Here is an 18,813-nt window from a genome sequence, read left to right on the forward strand (position 1 = left end):
ACTCCAAAGATGTTGATAGTCAGAGAAGTACCTGAGATAGGAATATAGTTTGTGACCAAAAACTATTTAACTTTAGGTAAGGTTACATTAACAGGAAAAAAAATTTTAAAATATATTTTATTGATTTTTTTACAGAGAAGAAGAGAGAGGGATAGAGAGTTAGAAACGTCGATGAGAGAGAATCATCTATCAGCTGCCTCTTGCACACCCCCTACTGGGGATATGCCCACAACTAAGGTACATCCCTTGACTGGAATCGAACCTGGGACCTTTCAGTCCGCAGGCCGATGCTCTATCCACTGAGCCAAACCAGTTTCAGCAACAGGAAAATTTTTAACTATAACTCAGTGGAAATTCAAGAATGCAGAATGGAATACAACTATATATTTAACTAGTTGTGGTTTTTATTTATTTTATTTTTTTATTTTTATTTTTTTTGAGAGTTGTTGAATTGCCTATTGGCATTGTTCAGAGGACTATGCTATGGAAGGGGTAAGTTTGTGTGTGCATGTCTTTAGATTAGGAATCAATGATTATAGATTTTTAAAAGAAATCTCCCTAAATATAGAACTACTGAAACTTACTGTGAAATTTGGCAACCCTAAGCCTCCAATGGTTAAATTTTTTCAACAATGAAACTATAAGAAGGAGTTTTCACTACCCACAGATCTACTCTAACGTTAGGTATGTTTTAATCTTCTCTCTCTCTCTCTCTCTCTCTCTCTCTCTCTCTCTCTCTCTCTCTCTCTCTATCTCTCTCTTTGCTTTCACTTTGCTTCAGATTGGATGTGGTCTTTGGTCTGCTACATAGGCAAGGCCTTTTATGTGTACCTGGGCTGCCAGGCATTCTCCTTGGTCATAGAAGTTTCAACCATTTCAAGATGCCACTCTATCTACATGCACCCTGAGTATAGACTGTTGTGCTGGGACCACCTTAATGCTCTTTATAGATCACTATATAGATGACTCCAGAGAGCAGACTTTCTATAAGTGATCATCATATTCCTTGCAAAGCAAGTATTCTTATCATCCCCATTTTACATATGAGGGCACTGAGGCCCAGAGGAGATAAAATGACTTACCTGTGGTTATAAAATTGTTAAATAGTGAATCATAAATTAAGACTCTTTCTGAATCCAGATTTAACCACTATACTACAATTAACATTTCTGATTTTGTTTTTTTTAAATTGAGATATGATTCACAGAGAAAAAGAACATAATAAAAATATTAGTTCCATTTTCCATGTTTCCATGTCTTAGAATACTTCAGACTGCTCTAAAGGACTATGGCAGTTCTACTTCTAACACAGTGGTATCAGGCCCTATGAATATAGTCCAATTCAACACATAAAGTGTTCTCCTGGAGCCCAGGAGTCTATATGCTGTTTCCCTTTAACTTGGGTGCCCTGTACTGGCAGCTTTCTAGGGAACAGTTTACATTTTTAAAAATGTATTTTTATTGATTTTAGAGAGAAAGGGAGAGGGAGAGAGAGATAGAAACATCAATGATGAAAGAGAATTATTAAAAAAAAAAAAAAGAAAAAAAAGAAAGAAAGAAAGGAAAAAAGAAAGAAAGAAAGAATTATTGACTGGCTGTCTCCTGCAAGCCTCACACTGGGGATCAAGCCCACAACCTAAGCATGTGTCCTGACTGGGAATCAAACTGTGACTACTTGGTTCACAGGTTGATGCTCAACCACTGAGCCATGCCGACCAGGTGGGAACAGTTTACATTTTGTAGACATTTATGTCCTATCAAGTAACAAAGATAGCAATGCTTTGTACTTTTTTATCTTTATCTGGAAATAAAATTATTGGTCATTTTAAGTATTTCTCCCCATTTTGATAGAATGCAGAAGTGACATGTTTATAAAAATGGAGTTAAATTAGATAATTTATGATCAGAATAGTATAGGTAGATCAGAAATGTACTCAAGTTCTCAGCATTTATTGGAACAATTTTGAAAATGTTCAAGAATAGATGAGGTCATCATTCACCAGAATAGGAAGCACTGAAAGTAGATCACATCGTATAGGGGAAAAGATCAAGAGTTCCATTTGGATGTGTTGGGTTTGAGGGCCTGGGCCCATGATTTGGAGATTTAGATGGTCAGGGTTAATGGAGTAACATTAGTAGCATAAAGATGGCAGTTAAACACATAAAGGGTTAGGGAGAGACAGCCCACCATGATCTTGTAGCACAGGAAGAGAAGAGGATCAAGGATGGGACCTGGAGTTCTTGCGAAGCACAAAGTGACCTCATAAAGAAGCAGTCTGAGAGGCTGAAGGCAGTTGGCTATCGGAAGCTGAAGCTTAGGGGGAAACTCTGGGTTGTAGCTATAGCAGGCGGCATTTAGAGGGTGGTAGAAAGCATGGGAACAGAGGAGATAACCTAGAAAATGTAGTTTTTGTATCAATAGCATTCCTTCTAATAACTGATACTGTTACCAACTTGTTAGAGGTAGAGATAGTCTGATGATAATGATTTCCAAATTCATTGGAATGGGGTAAAGTGCAGGGGCAATAATTAAATTAGAGCATGTGAGTATATAAAGACTATAAAAGATATGTTCAGGCTGTACCTGTATTCCCTTCCTATGAACCATACTAAAGAGGTAATGCCTTTGTCCATCTCTACTGTGAACATATTGATAACTGAGACCCTGTATCAATAAATGTCACCCCTGCTCATACCAAAGTTTTCTTGTTGGAAAAAGTTTGTCTAGCATGATTTTGGCCTTATGGTAGAAAGTCATGTTCTAAGGTGTTCAAAGTCACTCAGCCAAGAAAGAACTGTGTGTGGCCCATGGGACTGAAGAGCAGGGGCAGTGGCCAAGAGCTGACCCCACCTCTTCTCACTCTCCTTTATTTTTTTTCTACAGTAAATCTTTTCTGCTTGAACATGTGGTGTTTGTCTTAAACAATGCACTCTGTCAATAAAGACAAAAGTTACTCTGGGTTTCTTACATGAAAATCCCTCAATTGGAGGTGACAAGGAATAGCCCCCTTGACTTCAGTGGAAGACTGAGGACTGATATTTCCCCTCAGCTGACTCTGCTCTATTTCTTCTTGCCTAAGCTGGAACCACCTAGACAGCTATTAAAAAGACTAGAGGCCTGGTGCATGAAATTCATGCACTCAAAGAGGGGGATCCCTCAGCCCGGACTGCACCCTCTCACAGTCCAGGAACCATCAGTTGGACATTCTTCATGCTGCCAGGAGTGAGAGAAGCTCCACCACCACTGCTGTGCTAGCCAGCCATGGACCTGGCTTCTGGCTGAGCAGCATTCCCCCTGTGGGAGCACAATGACCACCGGGGAATAACTCCTGAACTGAGCATCTGCTCCGTGATGGTCAGTGCATGTCATAATGACCAATTGTTTTGCTGTTCAGTCAATTTGCATATTGGCCTTATATTATGCTAGTGGCCTGGTGCACGAAATTCGTACATGGGGAGGGGAGTGTCCCTCAGCCCAGCCTGCACCCTCTTCTATCTGGGACCCCTCTCACAATCCAGGAATGCTGGCTCCCAACTGCTTGCCTGCCAGCCTTCCTCATTGCCCCTAACTGATTCGGCCTGCCAGCCTGATCACCCCCTAACTACTCCCCTGCCAGCCTGATTGATGCTCAGCTGCTCCCCTGCCAGCCTGATTGCCCCTAACTGCCATCCTCTGCAGGCCTGGTCACACCTAACAACTGCCCTCCCCTGCAGGACTTGTCCTCCCCAACTGCCCTCCCCTGCAGGCTTGATCACCCCCAACTGCCCTCCCTTGCAAGCCTGGTCCCTCCAACTGCCCTCCCCTGCTGGCCATCTTGTGTCCACATGGGGACAGGATCTTTGACCACATGGGCTCAGCCGTCTTGTGTGTTGGAGCGATGGTCAATCTGCATATTACTCTTTTATTAGATAGGATAAGCAACTGTTTCTCATTTAAGGCCCTCCCTCTAGCATCACTTAGCTGTGATTTTAAAAAGTTTCTCTTCAATCCCTGAAACCGTTCCAGAGCAAGCTGGAAATAAAAACCCAGATTGTTTTTCACTGAGTAAGCTTCCATGACATTTATCATAGGCTCTCACAGACTTTCAGGGAGTGATATTTTGTGGTGCAACAAGCTTGAGAACCAAGTTTATCTAGTTTATGAACACAACACAAAAGTTAGGAAAATTCCCTCCAAATGATTCCTCCTCCCCAAACCTGGCCTAAGCTTCAGGTGCTTAATAACAACAATAATGTTAAGGGATTTTTATTATTATAAAATAAATAACAGGATAAAGACAAGTTCACCCTGGAAACAGTGGAGACTGCAGGTAGATACAATAGATTTCCTTTAAATACACTCATTTCTTGAGAAGGATTGGGCAGGTTCAGAGCTGTTCTCTCTGCTCCCCCTCCCATCTACAGTGGTGGAGATAGGAACAAGGTTGATTAGCAACAGTCTCACACTGTGAGGGAGGGAGGGAGAGTGGGAGGAAGGGGGAGAAGGAGAGAGAATAAATGAGTGTCAGGGAGGCTAGTGGGGGGACAGAGTTTTTTAGTTCTCCACTGCGTTAGACTTTCTAGAGCCTGTTCCCTTCATCAGTGACACAGGGGCCAGAATCAACCATAACTAAATGTGAACCAAGCCTCCTTGTTTCCCTTATGTAGTTTCACTGATAAATCAAATACATTATCCACTGAAAGACACTTCAGGCAACAAAACAAAACAACTAAAAAACTAAACTTGGCTAATAATTTGCTATTTACTCAGAATTCAATCTGTGCTTAATGGCCTTGTCTTTTCATTGGCATCTCTGGATGTCTGTATCAGTTGGGTTACTGCTTCAGAATATAAGCTCATAGGGAATGGGGGCCTCTTTGGTTTCACCCCACCCATAATTCACTTATTGCAGCCCTATATGCCTTGGGGTGTATAATAAATAGTTCTCCATGGGGAGGATCCTAGAGTTATAAATAGGCAGTTCAACAGGGGGTTGTCTTAACTGCTTTGCTGTATTATGAAGACTACCAGCATCTGCTCAGCGGCAGCCTGCGAGGTTACAGTGTTCAGAGTTTGAGTAAGCCAAAATATGTGAAGCCAGTCCCATGGCTCACTTGGCTTGGATCAGTCACATTGACAAACACTGAAGCACCTGGTTGCAATTCAAATACTCCTCCCAAGTGAATGGATTGTTGCCCGCAAGGTTTGGAGGAACTGTGGGTATTTGCCGCTCTAAGTAAGATTCTCTCAGATCCACTCGGGGACTTCAGGCAGAGGCTGGCTATAAATGGAGCTTGACTTGCAGCTTCCCGATTGGAACAGAAGGTGACTTGGGCATAGATATAATAGAGTCCTTGTCTTTTAACAGCCAGCTGTTTCCCATTTTCGAGGGTTACCAAGTTGTTGCTCATAGTGTAATATCCTTTTTGGGCCCACTGTAGAACTGTAATGGAGAGGAGAAAAATTTGTGGTGAGATGAAGCATAGCATGATTCACATTCTAACAAAACATAGTTTAATGTTGACACTAACTTCATATATGAATGGAAGTTTGGGGCAATAGGGACTTTTAAGGACCCTTCCATTAACTCTATGGCTGACAAATTAGCATAGGCTTTATAGTCAAATGAAGCTCGGTTCCAATCCAAACTTTATTCAAGCACCGGTAAATTAATCTCTGAGTTGCAGTTTCTCATCTGCAACACTGGGCTGATATTAACAGCACATTTTAGAGACTTGTGAAAATTAAATAAACAGAGCATAGCGAGTTTCCTTCTCCCTTTAGAGTTCTTAAAGCTAATTTGTCCTTGAACTTCAGAAAGTGTGAATGATTTCAAAATTACACATAATAAATTATGCATTCCAAAATATTCAAGCAAAATCCTTGCTAATATTAACATTTATTTATTCCTTTTATTAAATTTTATAAAGTCAAAGAATTGCTGATCTTCCTAGCTCAGCCTCTGCACAGAGAGAAGATCCCATTTCTTCCTACCTGATCAAGCTGTCGCAAACCTGACCTGCCTCCCACAGCAAGAACTAAAATTAGGCAAGGAAGTATGAAAATAAACCTGTCATTTCACTATGTGTTTTGATCTCCCCTTGTAGTGGGCGCCACCAACTTGAAAGTGCATGTATTCTTGTGGCTAAACCAGAGTACCCACCACGGTGTGCCATTTTCTCAGCTGAGATGTTGAGTGGGTTCAAAGTAGTGTGTGCACCTGATTTCAAATCTCAGCTCCCACAGAGAGTTAGATTGCTGGGGTGGGGGTTGGGGAGAAGTAAAAATATTGATGCATTTGCTTCCTTGAGCTTTAAAAATAATCCTATTTGGTGGTCTTAAGCCTATCGGAGTGCAAGATCCAACCTGTTAGGACTCATCCTTTAGTATAAAAAAGGCATCCAAAATGTCCGACTTTGCCGAAACCAGTTTGGCTCAATGGATAGAGCATCGGCTTGGGGACTGAAAGGTCCCGGGTTCGATTCTGGTCAAGGGCATGTACCTTGGTTGCGTGCATATTCCCAGTAGGGGGTGTGCAAGAGGCAGCTGATCGATGACTCTCTCTCATCGATGTTTCTAACTATCTCTCTCTCTCCCTTCCTCTCTGTACAAAATCAATAAAATATATATTTTTTAAAAATGTCCGACTTTTTGGCCCTCCAGATCACTTCAAAAATGGTACTTTATTATGATGTTTGCACTTTTAGACCAATTGAGAAAACAAGTGCAGGTTCCATATATTTTAGTCCACTAAATTTATTTTTATAAGTCAATGTAATTTTCAGCCTTGCTGTGGGATGTAGGTCAAGTCTGCAGCAGCATGAGCAAGAAAGAACTAGAGGTTTGGGACTGGGTTAGGGTGAGAAATGTTACATTTTCTCACCTGGTCCCCTGAGAACCTACTGTGATGCAGAGCATAAAATATATAATACTAGGACCAATATCAATAACGGTCCTTTTAGCAGAATCTGAACATCATGAAATATATCCAAGGGCAAAGATTTATATACAAATGACCAATGGGAAGCTATTTTTGAGGAGGTATCTCTGTTGCTATTATCTGGATAAGAAGGTGTCATGTGGATGGCCTCTCTGGATATGCCAATATAGTTGTGATATTCTCTTATTTATAAGTGTATTTTCTAAGGAAGGGGTACTTTGTGGAATTAATCAAATATTGTGGGAATGCTGGTATAAATGAAGGACTTTATGTCACTCTTGTGACAGCTAAATTACAGTGAAAAAAGCTAAGTACAGAAATGTAATTTGTATAGCACTTGACGGTACAATGTCCTTCCACATTAGCTGATTTGATGCTTAGAGTCACTCTGTGAAGTGGGGCAGGAAATTGCTGTGTAGATAAAGAGACTTGCTCAAGGTCATCCAGCAAGTAGTAGTCATGGTTCTTGAGCCTCGGTGTTCAAAACTCCTTATCTACTGCTCTTACTCCCATACCATGTTCCATGATAATCATTTATAACCACTAAGAAACCAAAATCCTACCTTAGAGATAAGGTTGTCTCTCCTCCCCTCCCCTCCTCTCCCCTCCCCTCCCCTCCCCTCCCCTCCCCTCTCTTCTCCTCTCCTCTCCTCTCCTCTCCTCTCCTCTCCTCTCCTCTCCTCTCCTCTTCTCTCCTCTCCTCTCTTCTCCCCTCTTCTCCTCTTTCTCAATCACACACTCTTTAAGACTCCATTCCAGAGCACTTCAAAGACTTCTCTCATGCTCTCAGACTGCATTTATGTAAATGGGGGATTTTATGCTAGCGTGTGTGTTTCCATCCATTTATCAGATGTGACACATTCTCCAGCACCAGCTATCAGGAGGTACAGATTTGGGAAAAAGATCTAAGGGCTAGAACAATGGCAGAACGTATATGGAAATAAAGTCACTCAGAGTTGAAAAGATTACAATATGTTTTCTGTTGTTACTTCATTGGAAAATCTAACATCCTGGCACCTACTGATCTTTGCAGAATGATTTCACCTTTTAATTTCCTTGAGGTTGGCCCCCATGTGAGGCTGAGGTAATCATACATCAATTGACAGATGGCAGGAAGTGCCCCCTGAGGCCCATTTACACATAGTGAAGAAGGGTTAGTTAAGAGTTCGCAGTTAAGTCACTACCTGCCATCTCTTCTATGTTGTCAGAATAATGATCTCTTCACCCAGTAATTCATGATTTAGAATCAGCCATTGAACAAGAACATAATGAGAACATCAGTATTATTTCCCACCTCCTTTTGTTCCTTCAAGTCCCATTTTTACATTTGAACTCACTTTGAAGACAAAGGAGAACATGTGAGAGGTACATGAGTAGGTTTATAGATTAGGCCCCAGAGGAAGAGAGGAACCTAATCATTAGGCTGTATTGCATCAGTATCCCAGCCTTCTCCCTTGGATGGCTGATGCTCAGATGCTTTTGGACTTACCAGATGCTGTTTTACTACTGGCCTCACTTATGACATGCGCTGCAATTTGAGGATCCTGATCACCTAAAATGAAACAAAAACCAAACTGTCAGGCCAAAGTAATGCAAAACTGCCCATGGAACTATTTAATTCAGTTCGACATCTGTGTAATAGAGACTGTGTTTAAACAGGTTATGTAAAAGTAAGGGTAGAATGGTTTTTAATCCTCACCATGGGAAAAGTTGGTTTCTAAAAAATCTGAATGATTGAATTGATTAATTCCACTGATCCTATTTTTCTTATAGTTGTTAAGTACTCAATTCAACTTCACATAGATTGACACAGGCTAAAAGTACTGGTCTGCATTAAAACATACTTTGAATCTTGCTTTTAGGAACAACATCCATCCATTGGGAATCCCCAAAGTCATGTCTACACAGTTAGCTAGTAAGATGCTCATGGTGTCTGATTTGGTCAAATAACTGGCTAACCTACTGTATCTACCTCTAATTGTTTCTTATGTAAAAGGCTTGCTTCTTAATTTGATGTGCTAAATTGCATAAGTGCAAAGATTGTGTGGAAGTTTCTTTTTGTCCACTAATGAGGCTGGTGTCAGATACTTTGTAGATGCCCTATAAATATTTAGTCAAATTTCATGACCTAAATTATAAGTTTTGTTAAGTTTATCATTTTTTTTCTGAAGACTGTTAGGCAGCCTGTATGATTAACTTCAGCCTCCACATGAACAGTTTCCTCAAAGTTTACTGTACTTAATAGATAACATGGTTCTACTCAACATAGAGTCATTCTAAAGACAAAACCTTCATGGAAACCAGATCACCCTTTGCATCTAGACCAATAGTTAAAGCAAGGTCTGAGTATGCTCTTTGCTTCAGAAAACAGTATCTGTATTTCTGTATGCACAGGGTAGCGGCAAAAGTAAATTTACAGTTAGACATATGGAAAATAATATAATAATAAATAAATAATAATATAAGAATAAACTGTATGCTCACAACTATAAACCTACTTTTGCCCTACCCTGTATGTGCATATGTATTTGTGTGTATTAAATTTACAAAACCCATACCATCATTTTCACTGACTTTGTGATATAATAGTCTCTCTAAAAACACCCATCAACCAACTTTTCATCTTTCTGATATGCAGGTCACTCCAGGAGTTATTATGTTACAGTCTAAGAGGAACAGGGAAAATTAGGAGTCATCCAGAAAAGGAGGTAACTAGGAAAGGAAAGGGTCTGGAAAGGATCACAAGAACAAGAGTGGAAGGTATTGGGGAGGTTTAATCTGGAGAATGAAAGGTTTCCATGATATCTGGACAGCTGCTATATAGAAGAGGAATTATACTTTGTTTCATATGGCCCCATAGAGCAGAATTGGTTCCAGTGAGTGGAAATTACAAGAACAAAATTTAACTCCAGAGGAGAAAAGACTTCTCTCATGTAATATAGTGAACTTATTATAATTATTAGACCCATTCAAAGATGGGCCAGGCTGCTGTATGAGATAGAAGGTGCCTCGGCATATTTTACCAGAGGCCAGACCAGATGGTCATTGCTGTTGTGAAGGAGATTTGTGCCCTGGGTGTGGTGTTGGATTTGAGAACAATCAAGACCCCTTCAAACCAAGAGATGTTCCAGATACTTCATCAAAAACAAGGCAAAGAATAGAATATTGTCACATTGACTCATTCCTTGATTCCAGAGGCTCCACTGGCCATGGTTCCCCATGGAAAAATTATTGAACAATGAATGCCACTGAAACAAATGATGGTTTTCTTATCATCTTATCCCATGTAGGTGTTATGGTTATTTGATCATGGTACTGAAAATAATGGAATTTCTTCATACTTGGTAATGTCAAAATTAAAAGAAGCCATCCAATTGTATTCCAGTTTTACTTCCAAGGCTAAAAGTTCCCTAATACAACACTGGGTTACTCAATATAATCAGCCATATAAAGCTTCCTTTCAGTTTTTAAGTATGCATAGAAATTGGTAAACAGCAACCTACCTTTTTGATGTTGAAAGTTTTTTTCTTTCTCCTTCACTTCATATCCCGTTATATCCTGAAATAAAAATCATTGCAAAAGATTTTGACAGGGACTCTTCTGTGGGGTTTTAGAGGTATCATTCATTTGGTATCAAGCCTTACTCTGCTGCCTGTTTCTAGTAAGGTTTATAATATATGCTTATATCCTATATTAATATCATACTGATTGGGAGCCCATGGCTCTGACAGATGAACTAACAGCCCAGAAAACTGAGGTGTATACCTAGAAGCAGAGTCTGGTCTTCATTATCTTCATTCCAGCGTTCTCTCTAGATGAGAGGCAATTATACTGACTCTTCCTGTGATCCCAACTTCCCTGGTTTTGTTATATATTTGCAAATAATGTTGAATGGGGAAATGATTCTACCCTGGGAACTGGTATATAGAATGTTAGTAAACATAAAGCCTAGTGTATATCTATTAGAATAAAATTTGTCTGAACTCTTCCAGAAAATGGTAACAATACGTTTGATTGTGGGAAGAAATCTCAACATTTTTTATTTTGTTGTTTCAGTGGGCTGAGGAGGTTCTCTTGTTGCTGGTAGTGTGCCCTTGTGTGGCCTGCATTTACATGGGTGGGCAAAAGTAGGTTTATAGTTGTAATACAAATAAATAATATAATAATTAATAAATAACAATACAAGATAATAATACAAGAATAAACTATTTAAACTACTCACAACTGTAAACCTACTTTTGCCAACCCCTGTATTTAGAATAATCAGCATGTATATAGGAAACACAGGCCATCTCCCAATGCTTCTGATGTTCAAAGGCAAATGCAACTCTTCAGGGGTTTCTTCTCACTTGGCAACTGAAGGAAAGTTAGAGGTACTTAAAGAGTTTAACGGGGACAGCAATCAACATGGGTAAGAAGATAATAAAGGCTACTTGCTACCATTTTAAAGATACTGAATAAAAATCCTCAAGGGCATAACTGGCTGGCATGAGGTCACCCGAGGCGTCTGAAGTGAAGAGAGTCAAAACTGTGAGATCATATTCATAGGCCAGGTTGAACTCACACCATCACCCTATGCTCTAAACACAAGAAAGGAAGACAATAGTATTTCCACATCTTGTAATAATCAGAATCAAAACTGTGAGATCAGGCAAAACCGGTTTGGCTCAGTGGATAGAGCGTTGGTCAGCCGACTGAAGGGTCCCAGGTTTAATTCCGGTCAAGGGCATGTGCATTGGTTGCGGGGACATCCCCAGTAGGGGGTGTGCAGGAGGCAGCTGGTTGATGTTTCTCTCTCATCAATGTTTCTAACTCTCTATCCCTCTCCCTTCCTCTCAGTAAAAAATCAATAAAATATATTTTTAAAAAACCTGTGAGATCATATTCATAGGCCAGGTTGAACTCACACCATCACTCTATGCTCTAAACACAAGAAAGAAAGACAATAGTATTTCCACATCTTGTAATAATCAGTCTTGAGCTCCTTCCCATTACTAGAATCAATTTTCTACAGGGTTCTTCCTTTTCATTCCTCCACTAGAAGGAATTAGTGTTGTAACTATTATCTTCTTGTAGACTCAGCTCAGTTGCCAGATGTGAGGGTATAAATTAAAAGAACCTGTATCTCTCCCTGGCCAGTGTGGCTCAGTTGGTTGGAGCATAATCCCATGTACTGAAAGGTCTCAAGTTTGATTCCTCGTCAGGACACATACCTATATTTCAGATCCTATACCTGATCTAGAGACAACTGATCTCTCTCTCTCTCTCTCTCTCTCTCTCTCTCTCTCTCTCTCTCTCTCTCTCTCTCTCCTTCCATCTCTAAAAAAAAACTTTATTTATTTTTTAAATATATTTTATTGATTTTTTTACAGAGAGGAAGGGAGAGAGAGAGTTAGAAACATCAATGAGGGAGAATCATCAATCAGTTGCCTCTTGCACACCCCTACTGGGGATGTGTCCGCAACCAAGGTACATGCCCTTGACCGGAATCGAACCCAGGACCTTTCAGTCCACAGGCTGACGCTCTATCCACTGAGCCAAACCGGTCTCGGTTCTAAAATAAACTTTAAAAAAATTAAAAGAAAAGAAGAACTTGCACCTCAGAAAGCTCACATAGGCCACAGAGCCTCAACTTTCCACTTGAGGTGAAGCGTCGCACTGTGAAAGTGTGGCAACAGGAAAATGTTTGTGAGATAACAAGTAAACAAATGAGTATTTAGTGTCTTTTCAAAAAAATGGAGTGTGATGATGGAGGTTGAGATAGTTTCAAGCTAGGTGGCTGCATTGGTGTCAGGGCCTAGCCAAGATGAGAATGTGAAGTCAGCAAAGTTTGCCTTTTATGCACCCAACCTTGCCTTTCCGAGAACTTTCCCCCAGTCACATGCCCCAGTCTTTTTTCTTCCTTTACACCCCACCTCAACTGAAAGACTTTTAAAAGATGACTTTCAGAAAATCTGGGATTAGTTATTTCTCTCTCAGTGTGAACTCTTGTGGCAGGTATGGACAGATTGACGTTTAGCTTAAAAAGGGAATGCTTTGGCCCCAACTGGTTTGGCTCAGTGGATAGAGCGTTGGCCTGCAGACTGAAAGGTCCCAGATTCGATTCCAGTCAAGGGCATGTACCTTGGTTGTGGACACATCCCCAGTAGGAGGTGTGCAAGAGGTAGCTGATCCATGTTTCTCTCTTAGCAATGTTTCTAACTCTCTATCCCTCTTCCTTCCTCTCTGTAAAAAATCAAATATATATATTAGAAGTCTGATGCACGAAATTCATGCAAGGGGCTTGGTTGTTCCACTGTTCGGCTGTCTGATCTAATTAGCATATTATGCTTTTACACACACACACACACACACACACACACACACACATATATATATATATATATATATATATATATATATATATATATGTAAAAGGTTGACCCTATTAAAGACATCTCGGGAATGGGTGGGCAGACAATCATGCAACTAATCATTCTAAAGCAGTGTAGGGTGGGTAGTAAGTTGTTGGTTTTTAATCCTCACCTAAGGATATTTTTTTCCATTGATTTTTTTTAGAAAGAGTGAAAGGGAGAGAGAGAGAAGAGAGAGAGAGAGAGAGAGAGAGAGAGAGAGAGAGAGAGAGAGAGAGAGAGAGAAGAGACACATCGATTAGTTGCCTTCTGCCTTCTGCTTAAACCCGGACCGGGGCCAGGGATCAAACCTGAAACCAAGGTATGTGCTCTTGACGGGCAATCAAACCTGTGACCCTTCAGTATACCAGCTGGCACTCTTAATCACTGAGAAAACTGGCCAGGGAGTAAGTAAAAAGTTTTTAAGAAATATTTTTATTAATTTAATTTCAGAGAGGAAGGGAGAGGGAGAAAGAGTTAGAAACATCAATGAAAGAGAATCATTGTTTGGCTGCCTCCTGCATACCCCCTACTGGGGATTGATCCTACAACCCTGGCAAATGCCCTTGACCAGAATTTAACCTGGGACCCTTCTATCTGCTGAGCCAAACTGGGAAGGTGTGAGTAGCAAGTTTTAATGTGAAATTACACTATTCACAATGCTGCCTCCACTACTTTAACATAATCCCATTGTCCCACCAAAGTGACAGTTTGGTGCTACCTGCCTCTAATAACTTCTAAAAGTTATTAGAGGCAGAAATTGGGGGACAACTTGGCAGAGACTGTGAGGAGAAAATTAAAGTTCTGTATTAATAAGTGCATCTGATGATTTCTAAGACCTTTTTAAGTTTTATGATTCAGTAACCAAAAAATTCAAACCCTAGGTTGCTCTGGACCATTCAGATTCTCACCCCAGAAAGTGCTAATGTTAGATAAGACTATAAAAATTTAATTTGGGGTAATTATGTAGCTGACCTGTTAGGTTAAAAAAAAAGTCCAAAATATTGTTCTATAATGAGAAATTTGGGTGGATGGATTATTGGAGCGATGTTCAATCATTGGAGGAGGATTGGGTTTGTGGATGACTTTGTGTCTCACCATCATGCGTATCATAGGTACAGATGACATTGACTCAGATTCCACCTCTAATGCAGTGGAGGCATTGGGCTTTCTCTGTCATATGTCAGGAGCCCCAGTTGACATGCCTGAGAGGTTCTGCCTTTTTAGAATATGAAACTTTGGAGCTGTTGTGTATGGGATCTTTTCTGTTTTTTGCTTGTTTTTTTTTTTTTTTGGTTTGGTTTGGGGTGTGTGTGTGTGTGTGTGTGTGTGTGTGTGTGTGTGTGTTTTATGTAAGCATAAGCAGAGAGACCAAATCAGCTGTTTTCCTTACTTCTATCCTGGGAAGCTGATTTGGGAAGCTTTACATATCTAACTTGAAATAAAGCCATGAGGAATTGGCAATTCAACTGTAAAACTCCCAGTAAGGAAGAGAGCAGAAATAAAGCAAGAGCGCATCTCACTGCCTTTGGAGGGACTGTGAGGAGAAAACTATGTAAAACTGATCACATAATTACAGAATGTCAAAGTTGGTAGTGCCCTTACAGATAATCTTAGCCCTCTCATTTTATAGATGAGAAAACTGAGGTCTAAAGAGGTGAAGTCATTTGCACAAGATCATGCAATGAGCACATTATACACGTTACTGGGTTTATTAACCATTGTTCTGAAAGTGGCTTTATTTACATTTGAATTTGCAACACATCCTCAATACTGGCCAGAAGCCCCAAAGAACCAGAAAATAAATTCATTTCTACACCTTACAAATAAAAATTTATGAGTCTTCAACGAAAACATAGATTAACATAAAGAACCTAAAAGCCAGCAAAAGAGTTGATCTCTTTCTAATTCCCTTAGGTGGCTCAGGAATAAGGAAGGTATTAGAGTCTTCACTACTGGGTTAAATTACAAATCTGGGACAAAATAGGTGGAAAAGAATAAGCTCAGGAATAAGATCTTAAACCCTTCAATTCTGGGTTAATAACACATCATCCATATATAAAAACTAATTTCTCCCAATACCCACCCACCTGGCACAGAGCTGCCTTCAATGTGGAGTGCTGCCTCTGATTCATGACCCATGAGGGCCAAAGGTATATGACTCAGTGTTCTGAGTGAGAAACAGGTAAAAAGAATCCGTGATGTTCTGCTTTAAGAGAAAAAGCCCTTAGGTATTTTGTCTATGAGGATGGAATCAATGTTGTAGGTACATCCTCAATGAATGTTCTAAAGTTTCTTGTTTTAGGTACCCATTATATGACTTCATGCTCGGCACCAACCTGTTGATCTAGAAAGCTTCAAATTCTCTCTACCTCAGGTCTTGATTGGCCCTAGAGTGAACTGGTTTCATGAGCAAGTGGTATCATATGGTGTTTGGTTTGAGCAGCACTGAGAAGGTCCATCATCCATTCCCCACACCTTTCCTCACAATAAAAGGAAAATATCTGACTTTCACAGCACTTGGAATTCCTTCATAAGAAAAGCATTCCTTAATGTCATGTTAGAATATATCCATCTTTAGAAGTCTCTATGAACTCCAGTAAAGGCAATACCTTAGCCTGTGGCCTGCCAACAATGAAGCAGCAAATGGTTATCGCATCTCTGGAAAATGGGTGCACAATGAGAAGGCATCAAGATTTGTATGGGAAGATAAGAAAATGCAAAAAACAAGCTTGGTGTACTTCAAAAATTTCCTAGAGACAGCTGCAAATATAAACTTATGTGTATGTGTGAATGTGCCCATGAAAGTATGTTTTCCCCTTAGAAAGTCTTTTTTGTCCTTCTCAAGAACATTTCTATGAATGAACACTTCTAACTTACCATACCCTTTTAACATAGGATTTTTGCTTCATTTTTTCTTTTCTTTTTTAATAATCATACTATGTATGTATAAATAACAAATGTTTAAATGTTTAAACTTTTATCTTGTCATGTTCCCAGCAGAAGTACTAAAACTTTTCAATGACACTTTTTACCAACAACTGAGCTCCTTACCTTGACGAGGGCTTCAAACTGGCTTCTAATTTCCTCACAGTTCAGTAAGGATAAGGACTTCTCTCCTTTGTTGCACCTCTGTATCATTTTCATGAACACAAAATCTTCATGAAGATTCCTTTCATCTTCTATCTATTTGTAAAATAACACATAAGAAATGAAATTCTGAAGAATGGCATCAACAACAGGAGGAGGATTTTTACAGATATGCATGGGGAATAAAAATGTACACTGAATTATTGGTATTTGGTATTAACAGTTCAAAAAAATCTACAAAAACCAGCAACTAAAATGTCAGAGTATCTGTAACTCTAAGTGGAAATCAGAGTTATTCTAATGCAATTTAATCACAAAGTATACATTTTAAAATGTATTATAGCAGCAACATTCTATAACTGTCATATTTCCCCTTGCTCCAGTAATGATTGCTCATTGTAAATAGTCTTGCAAACTAGTTCTCTACTGAGCAAATTTTCCCACTTCATTTTAGTGTTTGTGATGAAAAAGTTAATTTGCAATGTGTGTCAATTAACTCAAGTTCTAATTACATCTCTCTTTTTTAACTTAAGTATTTGCAGAAAACATTTGAATTTTTAAAGAATCATCTTTCATTTCCAAAGTTAACAAGTTATTTTTATTTTCCGGTGTCTTAGAATGTATGGAATTCACTTGTATAATCAATTAATTCTCTGCCGTTTTCCTGTTTTAAGATTAAATATTTGAATTCAAAACAAGATGCAATTAGTCAGTGGCTTTCACTGATATTAAGAGCACACCTAAATACTACATTAAAATTGAGTCTACCCTGTAGAGTCTAGGCTTATGTCCAGACTTTGATTGGCAGAGCCCATTAGGCCAAACACAATCAGACCAAAACCACCCCCCTTTTATTCTCAGCAGTGAGAAACTCAATAAATTACCTCAAACATCACTGCCCCACTTTATTCTGATAGAAAACCACATTAGTCTTAATTCTAGGTTGGCATTCCAATAAGAGACACTTAAATAATCCTGAGAAAATATAGTCTCCAGATACTCTACATCCACAATTCCCATATCCAAAATTTTTAGGAATGGCCAGATAATTGATCAAATTTCTTCTTTTCATTTATGATTGATATTTTGTCAACACAGCCAATGATTCCCCTCAATGAAAGTGGGTAGATGCATCAAAACAGGATAAATGCTAATGGTTATCTTTTCCTAAGAATGCAAAACAACTTCCTAAGTTACTCTACTCTTGTTTCTATAAGTCTAACCAAAGAATGTAAACCATCTTCGAAAGAAACTGGGAAGCTTGCAACTACAATCAGAATTTGACCAATTATCCAGAGAATGCCACTTTTACTAAAAGACAATTTCTGGGATTTATCCATAACTATGTTAATCTGAAGCACTTTGGAATTTGAGATCAAATTGATATTCTCCTTCTGTAGTTGGAAATTTAAAAATTTTAAAAATGTTTTCATGATTAAAAAAATAGTTTACTTTTTAAACAAAACTTTAGCAAACAATTATATGCAATGCCTACATAATGCTTACTTTGTGCCAGGCTTTGTTCTAAGCTTGTTACAAGGCTACATTCATTTAATCAATGAAGTGGGTACCATTATCATTCACATTTCTCCCGTGTGGAAACTGAGGGATAGAAATGTAAAATGACTTGCTTAGGATCACAGAGCTTGTAAAGGGTAGAGTCAATATTTGAACACAGGCAGTTTGACTCCAGAGCCCAAGCTCTTGACCACAGACAAAAATATGAGATTTCACTCACTAGGCACAAACATTATGCCACAAGACTATTTATCGGTTTTGGTTCCTACCATTGTTCATCATTTGAGTAGAGCTAAACCAACCAACCCAGAAACTGAAGACCCCAAATTTCGTTAATAAAGATTTCATCTTACCTTGTCCAATCTTCTGTGAAGATACACAGCAAAAAGTGCGGACCCAATCATCTGCGTGATAAGAAAAACAGTAAGTAAATACATGAAAATTTTCATACTGATGGGTGGTCCACTATTCACAGGTCGCGGAGAAGGTTGGCTGTATGTTTCGATCATGCTGCCTTAGAGTTGAAATATCTTCTGCTGGAGAAGGTGACAGCGGCAGCATGAGAAGACTGTCAAAGTGGCCACCTTACTCAGAATTAGTTAAGAGCATACAATCATCGCAGCCCACACTTCCTGGAAAATGTGCTTCGTAGTCTTCTCTCCCAGCAAAAACGTTACGTAAAGGTTTTTTTCTTTCTTAAATTATACCCATATCATTCACTTCCAGGCTTTCCCTTTTGTTAGTAAAGAAGAAACTCTTCCATACATTCATTCTTGCCTTAAAATGTCATAGACTTCTCAACAGACAATGGCAGTATTTTCCAATTGCTGTCTAACATTTGGGGTTCACCAGTTTCAAGGAAAGTGATAAATTAATCCACCAGCAACAGACAC

At 39.3% G+C, this 18,813-nt stretch overlaps 1 protein-coding gene across 1 annotated transcript; it reads right to left on the bottom strand.

Annotated features, from left to right (window-relative positions):
• Positions 1-4,231: 4,231 nt before the first annotated feature.
• CD40LG (CD40 ligand) lies at positions 4,232-18,563 on the bottom strand. Its single transcript, XM_084870029.1, has 5 exons — positions 18,274-18,563; positions 16,367-16,498; positions 10,424-10,478; positions 8,410-8,472; positions 4,232-5,423 (listed from the first exon to the last, which is right to left on the bottom strand). The coding sequence occupies exons 1-5, from the start codon at positions 18,427-18,429 to the stop codon at positions 5,047-5,049; spliced, it is 783 nt and encodes a 260-aa protein (XP_084726155.1). The 5' UTR covers positions 18,430-18,563; the 3' UTR covers positions 4,232-5,046.
• Between the last annotated feature and the right edge of the window lie 250 nt (positions 18,564-18,813).

The sequence above is a fragment of the Pipistrellus hanaki genome (genome assembly GCF_964339955.1).
Source record: "Pipistrellus hanaki genome assembly, chromosome: X".
Classification (NCBI taxonomy): Eukaryota; Metazoa; Chordata; class Mammalia; order Chiroptera; family Vespertilionidae; genus Pipistrellus; species Pipistrellus hanaki.